General features: G+C 44.5%; 2 protein-coding genes across 2 annotated transcripts in view; one reads left to right on the top strand and one right to left on the bottom strand.

The window, feature by feature from the left end:
• CFAP57 (cilia and flagella associated protein 57) overlaps positions 1 to 3,665 on the bottom strand; it is a 69,069-nt gene extending 65,404 nt beyond the window's left edge. Inside the window, exon 1 of the mRNA XM_028123290.2 lies at positions 3,509 to 3,665. Coding sequence (XP_027979091.1) covers positions 3,509 to 3,665 — 157 coding nt within the window. The remainder of the gene's footprint in view (positions 1 to 3,508) is intronic.
• A 489-nt stretch (positions 3,666 to 4,154) lies between these two features.
• EBNA1BP2 (EBNA1 binding protein 2) lies at positions 4,155 to 11,339 on the top strand. Its single transcript, XM_028123320.2, has 9 exons — positions 4,155 to 4,302; positions 4,386 to 4,469; positions 4,698 to 4,867; positions 5,522 to 5,645; positions 6,920 to 7,009; positions 8,644 to 8,719; positions 8,941 to 9,034; positions 10,837 to 10,999; positions 11,106 to 11,339. Exons 1-9 carry the CDS (start codon positions 4,237 to 4,239, stop codon positions 11,154 to 11,156), a joined length of 918 nt encoding a protein of 305 aa, XP_027979121.1. The 5' UTR covers positions 4,155 to 4,236; the 3' UTR covers positions 11,157 to 11,339.
• Positions 11,340 to 15,267: the final 3,928 nt, after the last annotated feature.

A 15,267-nucleotide genomic window follows, 5' to 3' on the forward strand; every position in this document is an offset into this window, starting at 1 on the left:
TGGAGCTAGAGCAGGGATCTTGCAACCATGAGGTAACAGGTACAAGAATAGAAGTTGTGGTCTAGAAAGCAGAGGTTGAGGCAAAGATTCAAGTGGCAAATACTTTATTTGGGACATGAAATCAGGCCCGTGTTATGATTTTCATGGACCCCTTCTTCCATTAATGGTTAAAAATTAATAAAATGGTTTAAAAAATAAAATGGTAAAAATTATATTTTATGACTGGATTGGTATAAAGAAGAATGTAATGCAGACTGGATTTGTTACTATTATGTTCATTTTCTTGGGTGTCTGAAAGTATCACCAGCCCAAGGCTCTGTGCCTTCTGTGCCGTGTGGATAAGCCGGCCCAGATTCAAGCCCAGGGCAGGGAGGGTGAGTGAGGCAGGGGCGATGCGCCAGCCCTGGCGCCATGGGCCCCTGTGCTGTGCTTCACAAGGAGCTGTAGTAAGTCTGGCCAGCAGCAGGACCTCTCTGGAAGGGCTGCAGGAAGTCACTGTGCCTCAGCAAAGAACCCAGGTTTTAGGTCACTGGGAGCCTTGCGTGAGAATTTGGACTTTACCACGGAGGCAAATTACATACCACGGAGAAATTTTTGGAAGGGTGAGATGTCGTAGAAAGATCCCTCTGGCAACTGTGTGGGAGATAGTCTTGGAGGAAGGGAAACCAGGGGGCAGATTATTTCATAAACAGGATGGTAGTGACAAGACTGGGATGGGAGATGAGAGAAAGGCTAAGTCCGACCAGTTGCCTGGGTGAAGCAGGGGGAAGGGGAGAAATGAGCCAATGACTGACATCTGGTGACGGGAAGTAGGGGTAACAGCTGGGAAGGAAGTTAGGTGGGGTGAGTTAGGGGTCATGGTGAAGATGACATCCACTGTGTTTTGCTGAAAACAGCCCATCCAAGGATTTTATTTTTATTCATTTTATTTGGTTCTAGTTTTTTTTTTTTTTTCTGATTTCTTTCTTTTTTTTTTTTTTAACCCTTAAAGTCTTTACTTCGTCTTGGGTTCAGGATGGTAAAAGGCATGAAGTGAGGATTTAAATTGATTCCCATTTCCTAAATATCTCACTAGCTGTCCCAGCACAGATTCCTAATGCCACCTTTATGATATATCAAATTCATTTACATATACAAATATATATACCTGGGTTTCTGGGATATTTATAGCAGGACTACATTATTTTTGTAATCATAGCTTTATCATGTATTTGACAATCTGGCAAAGGAGGGTCTTAAGCGAAGAGAGGGAGCAAAAAGGAAAGGACAAATTCAGTTCTGGATATACTGTGTGGGAGCTACACACTGCGGGATATTTAGGTAGAGAGGTCTAGCCGACAGCTGTATGTGATTCTAAAGCTCAGGGACTGGTTGGGACTGAAAAGGCAGATTTGAGATAAGAGTCATGGTGGGAAGCTGAAACTGTAAGTACAGATGAGACTGCCTGGAGGAGGCAAAGGAAAACTTCTCCCTCCTTCCTTTTGTTCTTTCGCATCAGAGCCATACCTGGCAGAGCATATGTCCTGCTCATCTTCAAGTCCTGCTCCTTTGAATACATACATGTCTCCACAATAGTGAGAGCTCCTAGAGGGCAGGGGCCTTGGCTTTCTTGCTCATCCATCCGCCCGTCTGTCCTTCCGTCCACCCACCGACCCATCCATCTGTCCATCCATCCAATCACCAGTGCCTGGCACCAAATGGGTGCTTAATATATGTTGGCTGATTGCAGAGCTTGTAAAATGCATTCACACTGTTTTAACCCAGTTGATGACAGACTCCTCCTTGAAATATTTTCACCTCTTGCATGGATCTCCTCCCATCCTTTTGGTTACTCCTTCAAAGACTCTTTTGCTGGCTCTCCCTCAGTTCCCCAGCACTAAAGGTAGTAGTGTCCCAGAATGCACTCGTTAGGGTTCTACTGTTTTATAAATACACACACTCCTTAAGAGAATCTCTGATATTTGAGTGACTTTATATTTCATCTCTGTGTGGATGACCTTCAAATTTCTATCACCAGCCTGGACTTCACTGCCTTGTATCCAGACCCAAAATCAAACTGCTCACTTAAGATCTCCATTGCCTCACTGGTGGGCATCCCAATCTTACCATGTCAGGAACTAACCTCCCCATACTCTCTACAAAACCTGCTCCTTCTTCAGTCTTTTCTATCACTATCCCTACTTCCTGCCACCACTCCACTCCAAGCCAGCGTCTTCTCTCATCCGGTCTCCTGCTTCCTCCCTTGCCCCTCCTTAAATCTGATCTCTATACAGTAGCCACAGAGCCTGCTGAAACATAAGTTAGATCCTGTTACTCTGCTCAGAAGCCCCCCATGGCTTCCTACTTCATCAGAGTAAGAGCCTTTGACCTACAAAGCCCTGGTACTTCTCCATCTTGCCTCTCCCTCCCTACTCCTCCGTTGACTCCACTCCAGCCACATTGGCCTCCTTGCTATTTCCCTAACACACTAAGCACCCTCCTAACTCAGAGCCTAAAAGGTGAAAGGCAAAAGTATAAAGTATAAAAGAGACAATATAGGAGAATATATTAATAATCTTGGGGGTAGGAAGAATTCTTTAACAAGACACAAAAAGAAAAACGCTGATAAATTTTACTTCATTAAGACTAAGGATTTCTGTTCATCAAGATACCATAAAGAAGGAGAAAACACAAGCCCCAAAGTGGGAGGAATTCTATAGAGAATATAGAAAGTGTGCCCATAAATCAATAAGAAAATTAACAAGGAAAGAAAGAAAGAAAGAAAAAATTGGATAAAAGACTTGAACAGCACATTCACACAAGACTAAATAGGAATAGCCCATAAACATGTGAAAAGCTATTCATCCTCATTAGTAGCAGAGAAATGCACACTAAAACTACAACGGGATACTCTTTCTCAACCACTAGCTTAGCAAAGAATTAGGAAGTTGGACAATGCCAAAGGTTGGAGAGGTTGGGAATGGATGGCAACTCTCATGCCTCCTGGTGGAAGTGTACATTGGTACTACCATATTACCCAGTAATTTTAGTCCTGGCTGTGTGCCCTGCAGAATCTGCACAGGTGGATGAGCATACACAAATGCAAGAAACTTTATAGTGGCATGCTTTGTAATAGCAAAAAACCTATTGTTTCTCAAATGTCCATCCACACTACAATGGATAAACATATTTGAGACATTCGATTCATATGATGGAACACGTATATTTAATTTGGCCAAAAAACTTTCCTTTCAGGGGCGCCTACGTGGCTCAGTCGTTGGGCGTCGGGCTTCGGCTCAGGTCCCAGGTGTTGGGATCAAGCCCCACATCGGGCTCCCTGCTCTGCGGGAAACCTGCTTCTCCCTCTCCCACTCCTCCTGCTTGTGTTCCCTCTCTGGCTGTCTCTCTCTCTGTCAAATAAATAAAATCTTAAAACAAAAACAAAAACAAAAAAATTTTCCTTTCAGTAACCTTGCTTATATCTGGCACCTACGGTTAATTTATGTGTCAGGATGGAAAGGCTTTTTACCTGGAATGAATTTTTGCCACTTCTGATCCACATTGTATTTCACACAGTGATTTCCCGAAGGAAATATAATGATCTGTTCATCGAAGAAGAAGATATTGTTGGCCACGTGGGATCGAAGACCAAAAACATGCAGCGACTGAGCCACCACGGTCGACATGGTACCCCACAAAGTTCTGCAGAACATCCAGCACAGCTGGTGAGGCCGGAGACACGCCCCGCCCCTCCGCCCCGCCCCTGGCCCCGCCCCCGCCCCGGAGCCCTCCTCCGCTCCCCCAGCCCCTCCAGCACCTTCCTCACCCCCTCTTGCCCGCGGCTCGTGCTTCTCCCCTGTCCTTCGCTCCTCACAGCTGCCTGCTTCTCCAGGCGACCCCCAGCTACGCGCTCCCACCTTTCGCTTCTTCCCTCCGGATACTAGACTACTCGTGTATCCACCGGTAGAACTCCTATGGGTCCCAAGCAATCCTGACTCTCTCCGGCGCCCGAGCGGTTCCTATAGCAACGGCAAACCGGAAGTGTACTTCTGCAGCCGGAAGCGGAAGTCCCCGTCGAAAAGTTGAGACGCGGCGGAGAGCAGTCGGCGGTGGTGCTGCTCGGGTCCACGTGGGCCGGGGCGTGAGAGCCAGGGGCTGGGGGCAGGCAGCCGCGGCGAGAGGCGCCCCTCTCCGGCCGCGCGGGCCTCTGGCCACCCGGCTGTGTGGACTAGAGTGGACGCGCGCGCTCGCTGAGACATGGACACTCCCCCGCTGTCAGGTTCGGACTCGGATTCTGATGATTCTCTGGTCACAGACCGAGAGGTAGGTGTCAGCCGAGCTCGCGGGGCTGGGCGCGGGAGAGGGGCCTCACTCCCTCGGTGCTGACTGCCGATTGTGCTCTGCAGTTGCAGGATGCGTTTTCCCAAGGACTCCTGAAGCCAGGCCTTAATGTCGTGCTAGAGGGGCCGAAGAAGGCCGTGAACGACGTGGTGAGCTCAGGCGCCTGGCCGGGGGTCCTAGGACACGAGATGCTCACAACAAACACTGTTCTGCTTTGTTTTGTTTGTTTCTTTTGTGTGTTGTGCTGACTTCTTGTCCCAGGGAAGACTCAGCCTGCGCATTGCTAGGACGGTCAATTACCGACCCGGTTGTTGGGGGTTAGGGCTTTGCCCGTTGGCCCGTGTCCTTCATGCTGGCTCAGTGTTTGAATTTCCTAGAGTGGCCTGAAGCAGTGTTTGGCTGAATTCAAGCGGGATCTTGAATGGGTTGAAAGGCTTGATGTGACCCTGGGTCCCGTGCCAGAAGTCAGTGGACCTCAGTCAACACCTCAGAAAAAGGATCAGAAAACTGTTGATCCAGAAGATGACTTCCAGCGCGAGATGAGTTTGTATGTTTGTTTTCAAGTGTGGGAGTTAAGGGTCCCTGTGCTAGAGAGTGGGAAGGGGGGGAAAGTAGTGAGCCTGTACTCCTCAGAAGTTGTCATAAGCCTGAGAGTAAGAAGGAGGGCTTCTTTAGACTCAAAAGAGCTAAAGGAGATTGTGCCTGTTTGAGAGAAGAGCCCCTTGGTCCACCAGTTATAATCCAAAGTCCAGTTTATTTTATTTTTAAATTTTATTTTTAAGTATTCAGTGTTCAAGTTTTTTTGTACTTTAAGTTATTTAAACAAAAACTTGCTTCTGGAAGGTTCTTACATGAACTTTTTCTAGTGACTACATAAGCATTCATAACTGGTATTAGTTTGTAAGTTAATGGGTACTGTTAGTGTGGTCACTCTCTTAAACTTATTTTTAGCAGAACTCCCCTTCGTCTTTAGAGTGTACGGCTAAATTTCTCCTAGATACCAAGTTAATGAGGTTTTATTACATTTTCATTTGTGTGTGTGTTCTTGCTGGTGGAGGTCAGATGTTGAGAGTTTTTCTGACCATGGATAGATAACTCCAAGGTTGTTCTTGTCAGATAGGCAAGTGAGAAGGAGGAGAAGGTCTTTCTCCCTTAGTTTATTTCCCAGTTTGTCCCGCATCACACTGTCCTCCATCCTCAGCTACCGGCAGGCCCAGGCTGCAGTGCTGGCGGTATTACCCCGCCTCCATCAGCTCAAAGTCCCTACCAAGAGGCCCAGTGACTATTTTGCTGAGATGGCCAAGTCTGATCAGCAGATGCAGAAGGTAAGAAATAAAGGTTTTCTCTGGAAAGTGAAGGCTTTACACTTAAGTGTGGTCAGCTGGCTTATCTCCTATAACATTTTTTTTTTTTAAGATTTTATTTATTTATTTGACAAAGAGGGGGAGAGAGAGAGTGAGCACAAGAAGGGGGAGTGGCAGGCAGAGGCAGAGGGAGAAGCAGACTCCCCACTGAGCAGGGAGCCCAATGCGGGGCTCAATCCCAGGACCCTGGGACCATGACCTGAGCTGAAGGCAGATGCTTAACCGATGAGCCACCCAGGCGCCCCATCTCCTATAACATTTTTAAAAAGACTAAGCCCAAAAATAGGGAAGTAGTTGTCAGAGGACAGTTACTGTCTTAACTGTCTGCTTCAGATTCATGCTGCCAGTCACCACCAATAAGATAAATATAAGGATGATTTTTTCCTAATTTAAACATTTAAGGAGAGAAGTACTGTAAGAACTGTGGTTCCAGAGATAAAGATGGCCGTTTGCATTTCCTAGCTGGTGTGGTCATGGCGTGGTGTACAGAAGAAACATACTTCTTGTCCTGCCATTGTCAAGGGCTGGGGCTATAACTTATAAACAATTCCTTTTTTCTGGGCCTTAGTTTTCTTTAGGATGAGGGACTAATTAATATCAGATGTAGTATAATTTAGAGTTGGGTAGAATTGGTCCTCACTTAACTTTGGGAGGAAGAGAATTGCCAAAATTTAATCCCAGATCTATTCCAATAGTTCTGTTGGGTCTCAAGCTGGATTTTAGGGAGTTCTTGTCTCAGTGGTACTTGGGAAAGCTAATCTAGAGATGAGCTCGGACACATCTCTGTACACTCACCCTGACAGGTGCTTACCCTTTGACTGAAATGTGTGTGTCTGATGGAAAAGCCTGGATACCTGATACCGGTTTGAGTTTTTAATGTGTATGTGCTACATTGAAGAAGGGAACTGAGGCTGCATGGTGGTTTGACCTCAGTCTGCAGACAGTAGGGTTGGTGAGAAGTTAGTTTCTCCGGGCAAAATGGCAAGCAGGCAGTTCTGCATAAGGGAACAGCGCGCTGGGAGTGGGAAGGGCCCTTTCAGGTCCCTGATACTTTTGTATCTCGGACAAAGCGCTCAGTCTTTGGGCCTCTTGTCCTCAGGTGTAAAACATGATGTACAAGTTTCCTTTGAGCCCCAGTTTGCAGAATTGGGAAGATCTGCTCCCGTTCTAGTGCACCCTAAGTAGTGGTCAGCCCAGATTGAAATCACATAAGCTGACCACATTTTGTGTTTTAGATTCGACAGAAGCTGCAGGCTAAACAGGCGGCCATGGAGAAGTCTGAAAAGGCGAAGCAACTGCGAGCACTTAGGAAATATGGGAAGAAGGTGAGAAGGAAAGTGTGTGGGCATAGGATGTGGCCAAGGGTTTGTCAGGCTGGGGTGCCAGGGTCAGATCTGGTTCCGTACCCTGTGTGTGTTCCATCTTGTGTTGATTATCTCCCCACAGAGGGGGCGTGTGTGCTCGGATCCATCTCTCCTTGACACCAGGGTCTCACTGGGGCGGGGGGTGGGGGGTGGCATGGTAACTGCCGGGGAGTCATTCATTTTGCTGGGCTTCATTAGCACATCTGGACAGTGAATGGGTGGGTCTGGATCAGTGGACTCTAAACCTGACCTCACAGCAAAATTACCTGGGGAAATCTTTCAAAACAGATTTCTAGGCTTCAGAATGTCTGGGAATCTGTGTGTATTGTCTTCCCTTCCCCCAAAAACTTTTCAAATGATTCTGAAATGCATCCTGCTTTGGAGAATCACTGGCCTAGATGATTGTAAAGTCTTCGAAAGAACCATATTGATTGTCATCCAACTGAGAGGAAAAATGGCACCTGTATGCTTAAACTATAGTTGTCTGAGTTCTAATGTAAAATCTAGGGAAACTCTTCTTGGTTTTTCCTCTTAATTCATGGTTATTTAGGAAAGAAGATGACAGGAGTTAAAGTCAGGGTTGTGGGAAGAAGTGAGTGTGAGGAGGATCAGCATTGTCAACATTTTGGACATAAACATTCATGATCTGGGGTGGTGAGCTGCTGTCCATATTTGGAGTCACTTCACTGACGGGTCCTTAGCGGAGTAAGAGTAGATCAGCGTCCTGTTCTCTGCGGAAGGGCAGCTGTGCATTTATTGGATTGATCTGGTGGTTGATGGCTGAGGTCAACTCAAAGACCTGGGTGGTCGGTAGTAACAGAACCTAATTGATCAAAGGCAAAGAAAACTTCACTTGGGCCTATTAGTTCACTGTTTCTAATTCGAAGAAATGTCATGGCAGTGGTTCTCAACTGGGGGTAATTTTGCTTACCAGGGAACATTCAGCAATGCCTGGAGACATTTTTGGTGTCACGTCTCAATGGGGAGTGTGCTACTTGAATCTAGTGGGTAGACAGCAGGGAGGATGTTGAATGTCCTACAATGCCCAGGACAGGCCATCCATGCCCCAGTGAAGAGTGATCCTGTCCCAAGCTATCAGTAGTATTGAGATTGAGAAACCCTGCCTTCGAGTGTAAGCACCTGCTTTTGTCCTTACAGCTATTTTTCTTTTTGGTTTTTTGGGAGATTGCTTCTGTTGATACTTTTCATGCCTACTAACGGTAGGGGCTAGATACTTAATCTGAGAATTGGATGTAGACCTAGACATGATTTGCTATGGTTTTGTAGGCATGATTGTGTAATGGGGTAAGAGTGCAGACTCCGGGGTGTGAATTCAGCTGTGCACTTTCTTGTTGTGTGACTCAGGCAAGTTACTTAGCCTCTCTGTGCTTCAGTGTCAGGGGGTGATAGGAATTTCTGCTTTACAGGGTAGTTGAGAAGATAAACTAACAATGTACTTAGAGCCTTAGCATAGTTCTGGCATAGAGTAAATGTTCGGTGGTGGTGGTAGCACAGCATTGATACCAAGAGGATTGGAGACACTTGCAGTGATGATGGTCTGGAGGGGGCGTGACAGCCCTGTGTTTATGTCCCAGGTGCAAACGGAGGTTCTTCAGAAGAGGCAGCGAGAGAAAACACATATGATGAATGCCATTAAGAAATACCAGAAAGGTCAGTATATCTCCCTTCTAAGGATATAGGGGGGCAGGGGCAGCTGCAAATTTTAACACCTCCTGCTCTAGAGCCTTGATTGCATTGGAACTAGGTTTGGGAACAGTGTGGGGAGCAGGATGTGCCTCTTAAAATTAATTTAGCAAGGAACAACCTTTTTTTGAAGCTTCAGCTTTTCTTAAAATGTGTTGGTGCTGATCAGAGTACCTCTTCACTCCTAGGCTTTTCTGATAAACTGGATTTCCTTGAGGGGGATCAGAAACCTGTTGCACGGAGAACGAACGAAGGAGCAAAAGGCCAGCAGATGAAGAAGGGGTATGAAGGGTTTTGCTTTGGCTTTGTGGTGGGTACTGGGCAAGCAGTCCATGAGCACAGTGAAGACCTCCACAGGAGTGGCCTAAGAATTGAGAGGGCACAGTGCTGCCTGTGACCAAGGCTTACAAGCCTATGCGATGGGTCCTTTTAGCCCTATCAGTCTTGGAAGATTAAAGTAGGGTGATGTAGGGGGTGCTTGGCTGGCTCAGTAGAGCATTTGACTCTTGATCTTGGGGTCATGAGTTCAAGCCCCACGTTGGATGTAGAGCTTACTTAAAAAAAAAAATTATGAAAAAAAAAACCTACAGTAGCGTTATTTAAGGATTTGGCACATTTTAAGTGAATACTCAGTAAAAGTTGATTTCCTCATCTCACAGTATGATGGTTAAGAGTGTAGACCTAGGGTTTGGGTCTAGAGTCTGCCCTTTTGGGTAGCTTTGAGCAAGTTGCTTGACCTTTCTAAATATTAGTTGCCTCATCTGTGAAAATGAGAAAATTGTTTGCCCTCGTAGTATTATACAGATTTAAAAGGGCTAATGGTGCATATTATTATTTTCTTCCTAGTTTACCTTTATGCATCCCTGGACACCAGGCCTGGGGGAAGTGATAATTTCTGTAGAATGTATTAATGCCATGATAAAGGCATTTACGAAGTAGTGTGGAAGGACATTGTAGAAATAGCAGACCCGGTCTGGGGATCAGGGTGTGAGGATGGCTCCCTGGAGGAGAGTCGCACCTGAGCTTAGTCTGAAGGATGAACAAAAATTAACCAGGAGACTCGGAGAGACACAGATTTCAGCAAGAATGAAGAACACAAATGAGCAAAAGCATAGAGATGAGAGCAGCAGGTTTGTGTATGAGGAACAGCAAACATTTGGCACCACTGGGAGTGCAGTGTGGGGCAAGGGGAGGTGAGACGTAGCTGGAGGGGCACCTGGGCTGAGTCACAGAGGCAGTGTTTGCCTTGTTAAGAAGCTTGGGTTTTATCCAGTAGGCAATGAGGGAGACATTGATAGGCTCTACTTAAAACAATGAGCAGGTCATAGTCATGTGTTTGAAAAATTACAGTGGTACTTGTATAAAGGATGGACTTGAGGGAGGCAGGGAAACTGATTAGGGGGTTACTGCAAAGTCCAGAGAGCAATGAGAATGAACTAAAAGTGGTAACGGGCAGAGAAGAGAAAACGGGTTGAAGAATATTCAAGAAGTTAAATTAGCAGCGCTCAGTAATTGTGTTGGGCGTAGAGAGTGAAAGAAGGAAGAATCAAGGCTGGCACCCAGGTTTCTAGCCTAGGAGGCTGGCATAGATGGTAGCACTACCAACCTCGAGTCAGTGTTCATATACAGGAGGTGAAACCACTCTAGGAAGGGAGATGGCATGTGATTTTCGATATGCTGAATTTGAGATTCCTGTGGGATGACCAGTTTTTAAATTTATTACATTTGAATGTTAATTGCATGTACTATCCTTGAAAGGAATAGAAACAACTGAGGATGATCTAGCAAGAGTTAGTTAAAATAGAAGAAGCTTTCCAGGGATAAGTGTTGAGCCACAAGATATATGTGGATCCTTTCCTGGTTCTTGCTTTGTTTTCGTGCTCTAGTGGTTAAAACCATAAGTAGATGAGCTTGCCTGGAGAGTTTTTAGAGTTAAGAATGTAGGACCAAGGATGAGATTCTGGGTAACGGTAGCATCTAAGAGCTTTTGCTTATAGACAGGAAACTAAGGGTATTGGTCGGCCATGGGATCCATCAGGATTTGTAGTGTTGTGGGTAACCTGTAAGCCTGTTTTTTTTTCCAGGCCCAGTGCTAAGCGGCGCTATAAAAACCAGAAGTTTGGCTTTGGTGGAAAGAAGAAAGGCTCCAAGTGGAACACGCGTGAGAGCTATGATGATGTATCCAGCTTCCGGGCCAAGACGGCTCATGGCAAGGGCCTCAAGAGGCCTGGAAAGAAAGGATCAAATGTAAGTGAGCCATGGGTCCCATCCCACACCTACCCACGCCCTTCTTTTCCTTGGGGCAGAAGGCCAAACTGCAGTATGACTACATGTGGTATTTCTTCTTCCGTAGAAGAGACCTGGAAAACGGACAAGAGAGAAAATGAAGAGCAGAACACACTAAGCAGCATCTTTGTATACAAAGAACCAAGAAAAAGGGTTTGTAGACTTGGGATTTCACCATACGGTTGGATTTCTTCTGTTGGTTTCTTTTTGTAAAAAATTCTTTAATAAACTAAAATATTTTCAAAGAAACATATAATCTTGGTTAAAAATTCAGGAATAAAAAATGGAGAAGTTACTTTTATGTATTAAGTAAGATTGCTATTTATGGATGATAATTTAGACTTTGGATTCAAATTGCCTTTCCTTTATGATAGATGAAGATACAACTTACACCTTCCTCATCCTTCTAAGTAATTGTATCACGATTTTAGATAAATCAAGAGTCAATGTTTATATCATTATGATTGTTTAAATACCCATCACTGTCAGCTAGGTGGACTATGATAAAATTTCCTTTGTGGCACAGCTTTTGGGTTTTCCTTGAGTTAATTACTACTTTGTATTTTTCTGTATGCCTAATTTTCCTTTTGTATCCTTATTTTTCCTTAGACGCATGCCATTTTATCCACCTTATAATTTCCTGCTCCAACCTAGGTCTGTCATACAGCTCTCACCCTGTCTCTTCTAGACCATCTAGATAGGATCCACTATTTCCTGGAATCCATTCTCATCTTAGCTTATGCGTTCTTTTGCTGTGTACCATCTTCAGAATCTTCCTAGGAAAGGGAACTTGGGAACTCCTACATTTCTGCAGTTGCCTTTAGATTGGCTGGTGGGAGTTTTCCTGAGAATGTTGCAGGCACTGCCTCCTCTCTGAGAAGTTGCTGCCATTCCTTCTCTTTCTTCTCTCTGGAAGCTTTTCTTCCAGCAATCTGAAATTCCATGATGACATTCCTTGGTGTGGGCCTGTTTTTATTCTTTGGTTAGGGTATTTGGAAGGATGCTGGATCTTCAGTTCTGGCAAATTTTATTAGATAGCTTCTCCCTGTTTTCTTTGTTCTAATTCTGGAGTTTCTGTTAAGTCACATTTTGAATCCCTTCTGATGATCTCAGTTTGTATTTTAGTTCCACTTTAGGGAAAAGATTTCTTTGGTTCTTTTTTCTAATCATCTAGTGAATATTTATTTTGGCTTTCATTTTCCATTTTATCCCCTAAGAGTTCTTCATTCTGTTATCTCAGAATGTGAATTATAATTTTGGTTTTTTAAGACTTTTCTTCTGTTCCTTTCATTCTGTTTCCTTGGGTTTCCCCCGGCCCCTCCCTGTGCATTATGATCCCCCTTTTTCATGTTGAGCTGTGTGGAAGTCAAGAGCCAGACTGCTGGGTTTAACACCCGTTTCTACTGCTTACCTGCTGTTTGACCCTGGGTGTGTTAATTTTTCTGTGCTATGTCGTCTCTGTCTACTAAATAGAGTTTCTGTCAGCATTAAGTGAGTGAACATACGTAAAATGCTTAGAACATTGCCTGCCATATGGTAAGAGCTTATACCTGCTTGGAATTATTTTGCCTGGGGGCTTTTCATAATGTCTGAGCCTCGGTGGTACATATTTGAGAGGTACTCAAATGCTGGCTGGAAGCTAGGCATAGGTGGGACATGGGTGGGCAGGCCACGTTGCATGGTGGGTTTTACTCTGTGTTGATAGGGTAGGAAGTTTGTTTACCTGCTCTCCCTTTCTCCATTCCAGTTTAGAAACCATACTTTAGGGAGGCTGGAAATACCTGAGAACTGTATATTTTTAAGCAGAAAATATTATTTATTTTCACATTGTTTCTTGTAGCATCATTGGTATATAAAATTTCTCGTTCCATATAATTCTTTCTGGTACAAAAAGAATGAGTTTAGTTTTTGTAAACTAATTTCAATTAACAAAATTCTGAGCGAACAGGTTGTGTTCAGAAGACCAAAATGTTTTACCCTGACGTATTTTTGACAATCTACAATATTAGTGGATGGGGTAATGTATAGTAATTCAAATAGGGAGCCTCAGAATCAGTTCAAGACTTTGTATTATGTGTGGAACATATTGAGAGTTTTAAGAAAGGAGAACACAGCTTAACAGTTCACACTGGTAAGGCCAAAAGTAAGTCATTATTGCTAGTACCTTTAAAGAATTTGAAAACTTGTACCTACCTTTCTTCCTTTTCTTTTTTTTTTCTTGGATAGCAAATGGAATCACTTTCCTCAATTTCAGAGATATACTTCATAGAAGTCCTTTACGTCACCTCCTCTACCATATCAGCCCACAAAGTATCATCAGGGTGCAGGCAGAATTATCCCTCCCATTGCATTATATTGCAGTCCCATGCATTGAGACGTAGGTGGGGACCGGGCAGGTCCCAGCGCCAAATGCAGGCTGTTCTTGCTTGTGGGTGGATTTCAGCTCTCAAGGTAGCAGTTTCTTGGCAACACTGTTCACATTTCAGTGACCCAAGTATTGTTAACCATGAGTAATTGCAGAAAGTAGAAGAAACTTTGCTGCTAGCTCTACAGGCCACAAATCTCTATCTAAATAACAGGCATAATGAGCGGTGAGCAACCGTCACTGCAGGTACGTGGGTGGTGCGTCACTACACATCTTACTCCTTTCACATGCAGATGGCAAAGAGTGCCCTTGGGTGGCCTCTTCGTCTTCTAGCCGTAAACCCACATTTTACAAAAGCAGACAATTGAAAGAGAATCCACCAAGAAAGATGAAAGTAGGACGAATAAATGCAGGCGATAAGGTTGGAAGTAAAATTTGAATAGGACACAAGTGGAGCCATAGGAGAAAAGAGGTGACAAGGGAATGGCGACACTTGCTTTCTGGAGACTCGATATGCAGCCCCAAAGGGAGTGAGAGCGAGCTTATCAGCATGATGAGGAAGATGACAAAAAGGCTGAAGATGTCCCCGAGGAGGTGACACCGGTAGGAAAGTTCACATTAAAGGGGCCTGCGGGGGTATTCTGTAACGTTGAAAGTACAGGTGATAAAATGGTGGAAGCGAATCCAAACAGGGGTAAGACAGTTTGCCAAGGCGCAGAGAGGAAGCTTGCTCCATGTCCTGCACAAGGAGAAAGGCAAGCACTGTTTGTTTTTTTATAAGCAAAACACTTGATTCTCAATGTGTTTAATGTTTTAAATTCTAGTCTACCAAATGCTAGTTTTATTATTTTTTTCATTTTATGCATTTAACAATAGGAGCTTTTAGTACTTTGATGAACTTTAAAAAATCTCTTCCATCATCTTGGATATGGCATTTCGAGAAAAGCATAAAAGGCAGACAGTTGATATGCAGAGATGTCAGGCTAATTCTGATTCTAGTATAAATTAGAAAATAGATCAGGTCCCTGGTTCTTCTTCATCACAGAGTTGTTGGCTCTGAAAGTCGTCCCTGCTCCTGCAGGTCTGTTCCTTTAAATACAGCATATTCACTTCTTCAACACAAGAGAGTAAGCCGTTACTCTGTACACTGGCAGTCCTCATTTTGCTCAGTAGTGCAGGACCAGAAAAATGAGCTGCTTGCTGAACTCATGCAAGAGGATCTTAATAAATTTTGACAAAATGTTTTAAAGGTATGGGGGTAGGGAGGGTGCTCAGAGTTTCCTTGCCTTTTTCGGGTATGATACCTTCCCAGCACCTTGATGTGTTCACTAGCCTGGAAGCTCTCCAAACCCTGAGTTTAGGGGTTTTTAATGGAGGTTTCACTATGTAGGTATGATTGATTAAGTCACTAACCACTGTTGATGGTCCATCTTCTGTCCCTCTTCCCTCCCCAGAGGTGGGGGGTGGGGCTAAACCTCCAAGTTTCTCATCAAGATTTGGTCTTTCTGGTGAGCAGCCCCCATTCTGAAGCTATCTAGAGGCTGCTAAGAGTTGCCTTGTTAGAATAAAAGGTGCCCTTATCACCTCTAAGGAAATGACATGGGATTAAGAGCTTTGTGTCAGGAACTGGGGACAAAGTCATAGATCTGTGATAGCACAGGTTACCTCCTGGTCTTTGACCACAGATCCCTTATAGCAAAAGGGCACATTTCTAGATGCCCAATAATTCATCATATTGTATGAAAATGTCTCCCGGGGCAAGGTCACTCAGATTTGCAGACTTCCATTCGATCTTGTCAGGTTCCAAAAGCAGGAGTGATCACATCAATCAATCTATGGCTTCACCCTCTCAGGCGTAACTCAG

The sequence above is a fragment of the Eumetopias jubatus genome, unplaced genomic scaffold (genome assembly GCF_037043125.1).
Source record: "Eumetopias jubatus isolate StellerSeaLion01/CBP00866 unplaced genomic scaffold, mEumJub1_p1.0 scaffold_4, whole genome shotgun sequence".
NCBI classification, from domain to species: Eukaryota; Metazoa; Chordata; class Mammalia; order Carnivora; family Otariidae; genus Eumetopias; species Eumetopias jubatus.

Excerpts from the sequence above, each read along its gene's own strand:
- EBNA1BP2 (XM_028123320.2), top strand. The coding sequence starts at position 4,237 with ATGGACACTCCCCCGCTGTCAGGTTCGGACTCGGATTCTGATGATTCT. Across the intron at positions 4,868-5,521 it reads TTCCAGCGCGAGATGAGTTT|CTACCGGCAGGCCCAGGCTG; the intron begins GTATGTTTGTTT and ends CTCCATCCTCAG. Across the intron at positions 11,000-11,105 it reads CTGGAAAGAAAGGATCAAAT|AAGAGACCTGGAAAACGGAC; the intron begins GTAAGTGAGCCA and ends CTTCTTCCGTAG.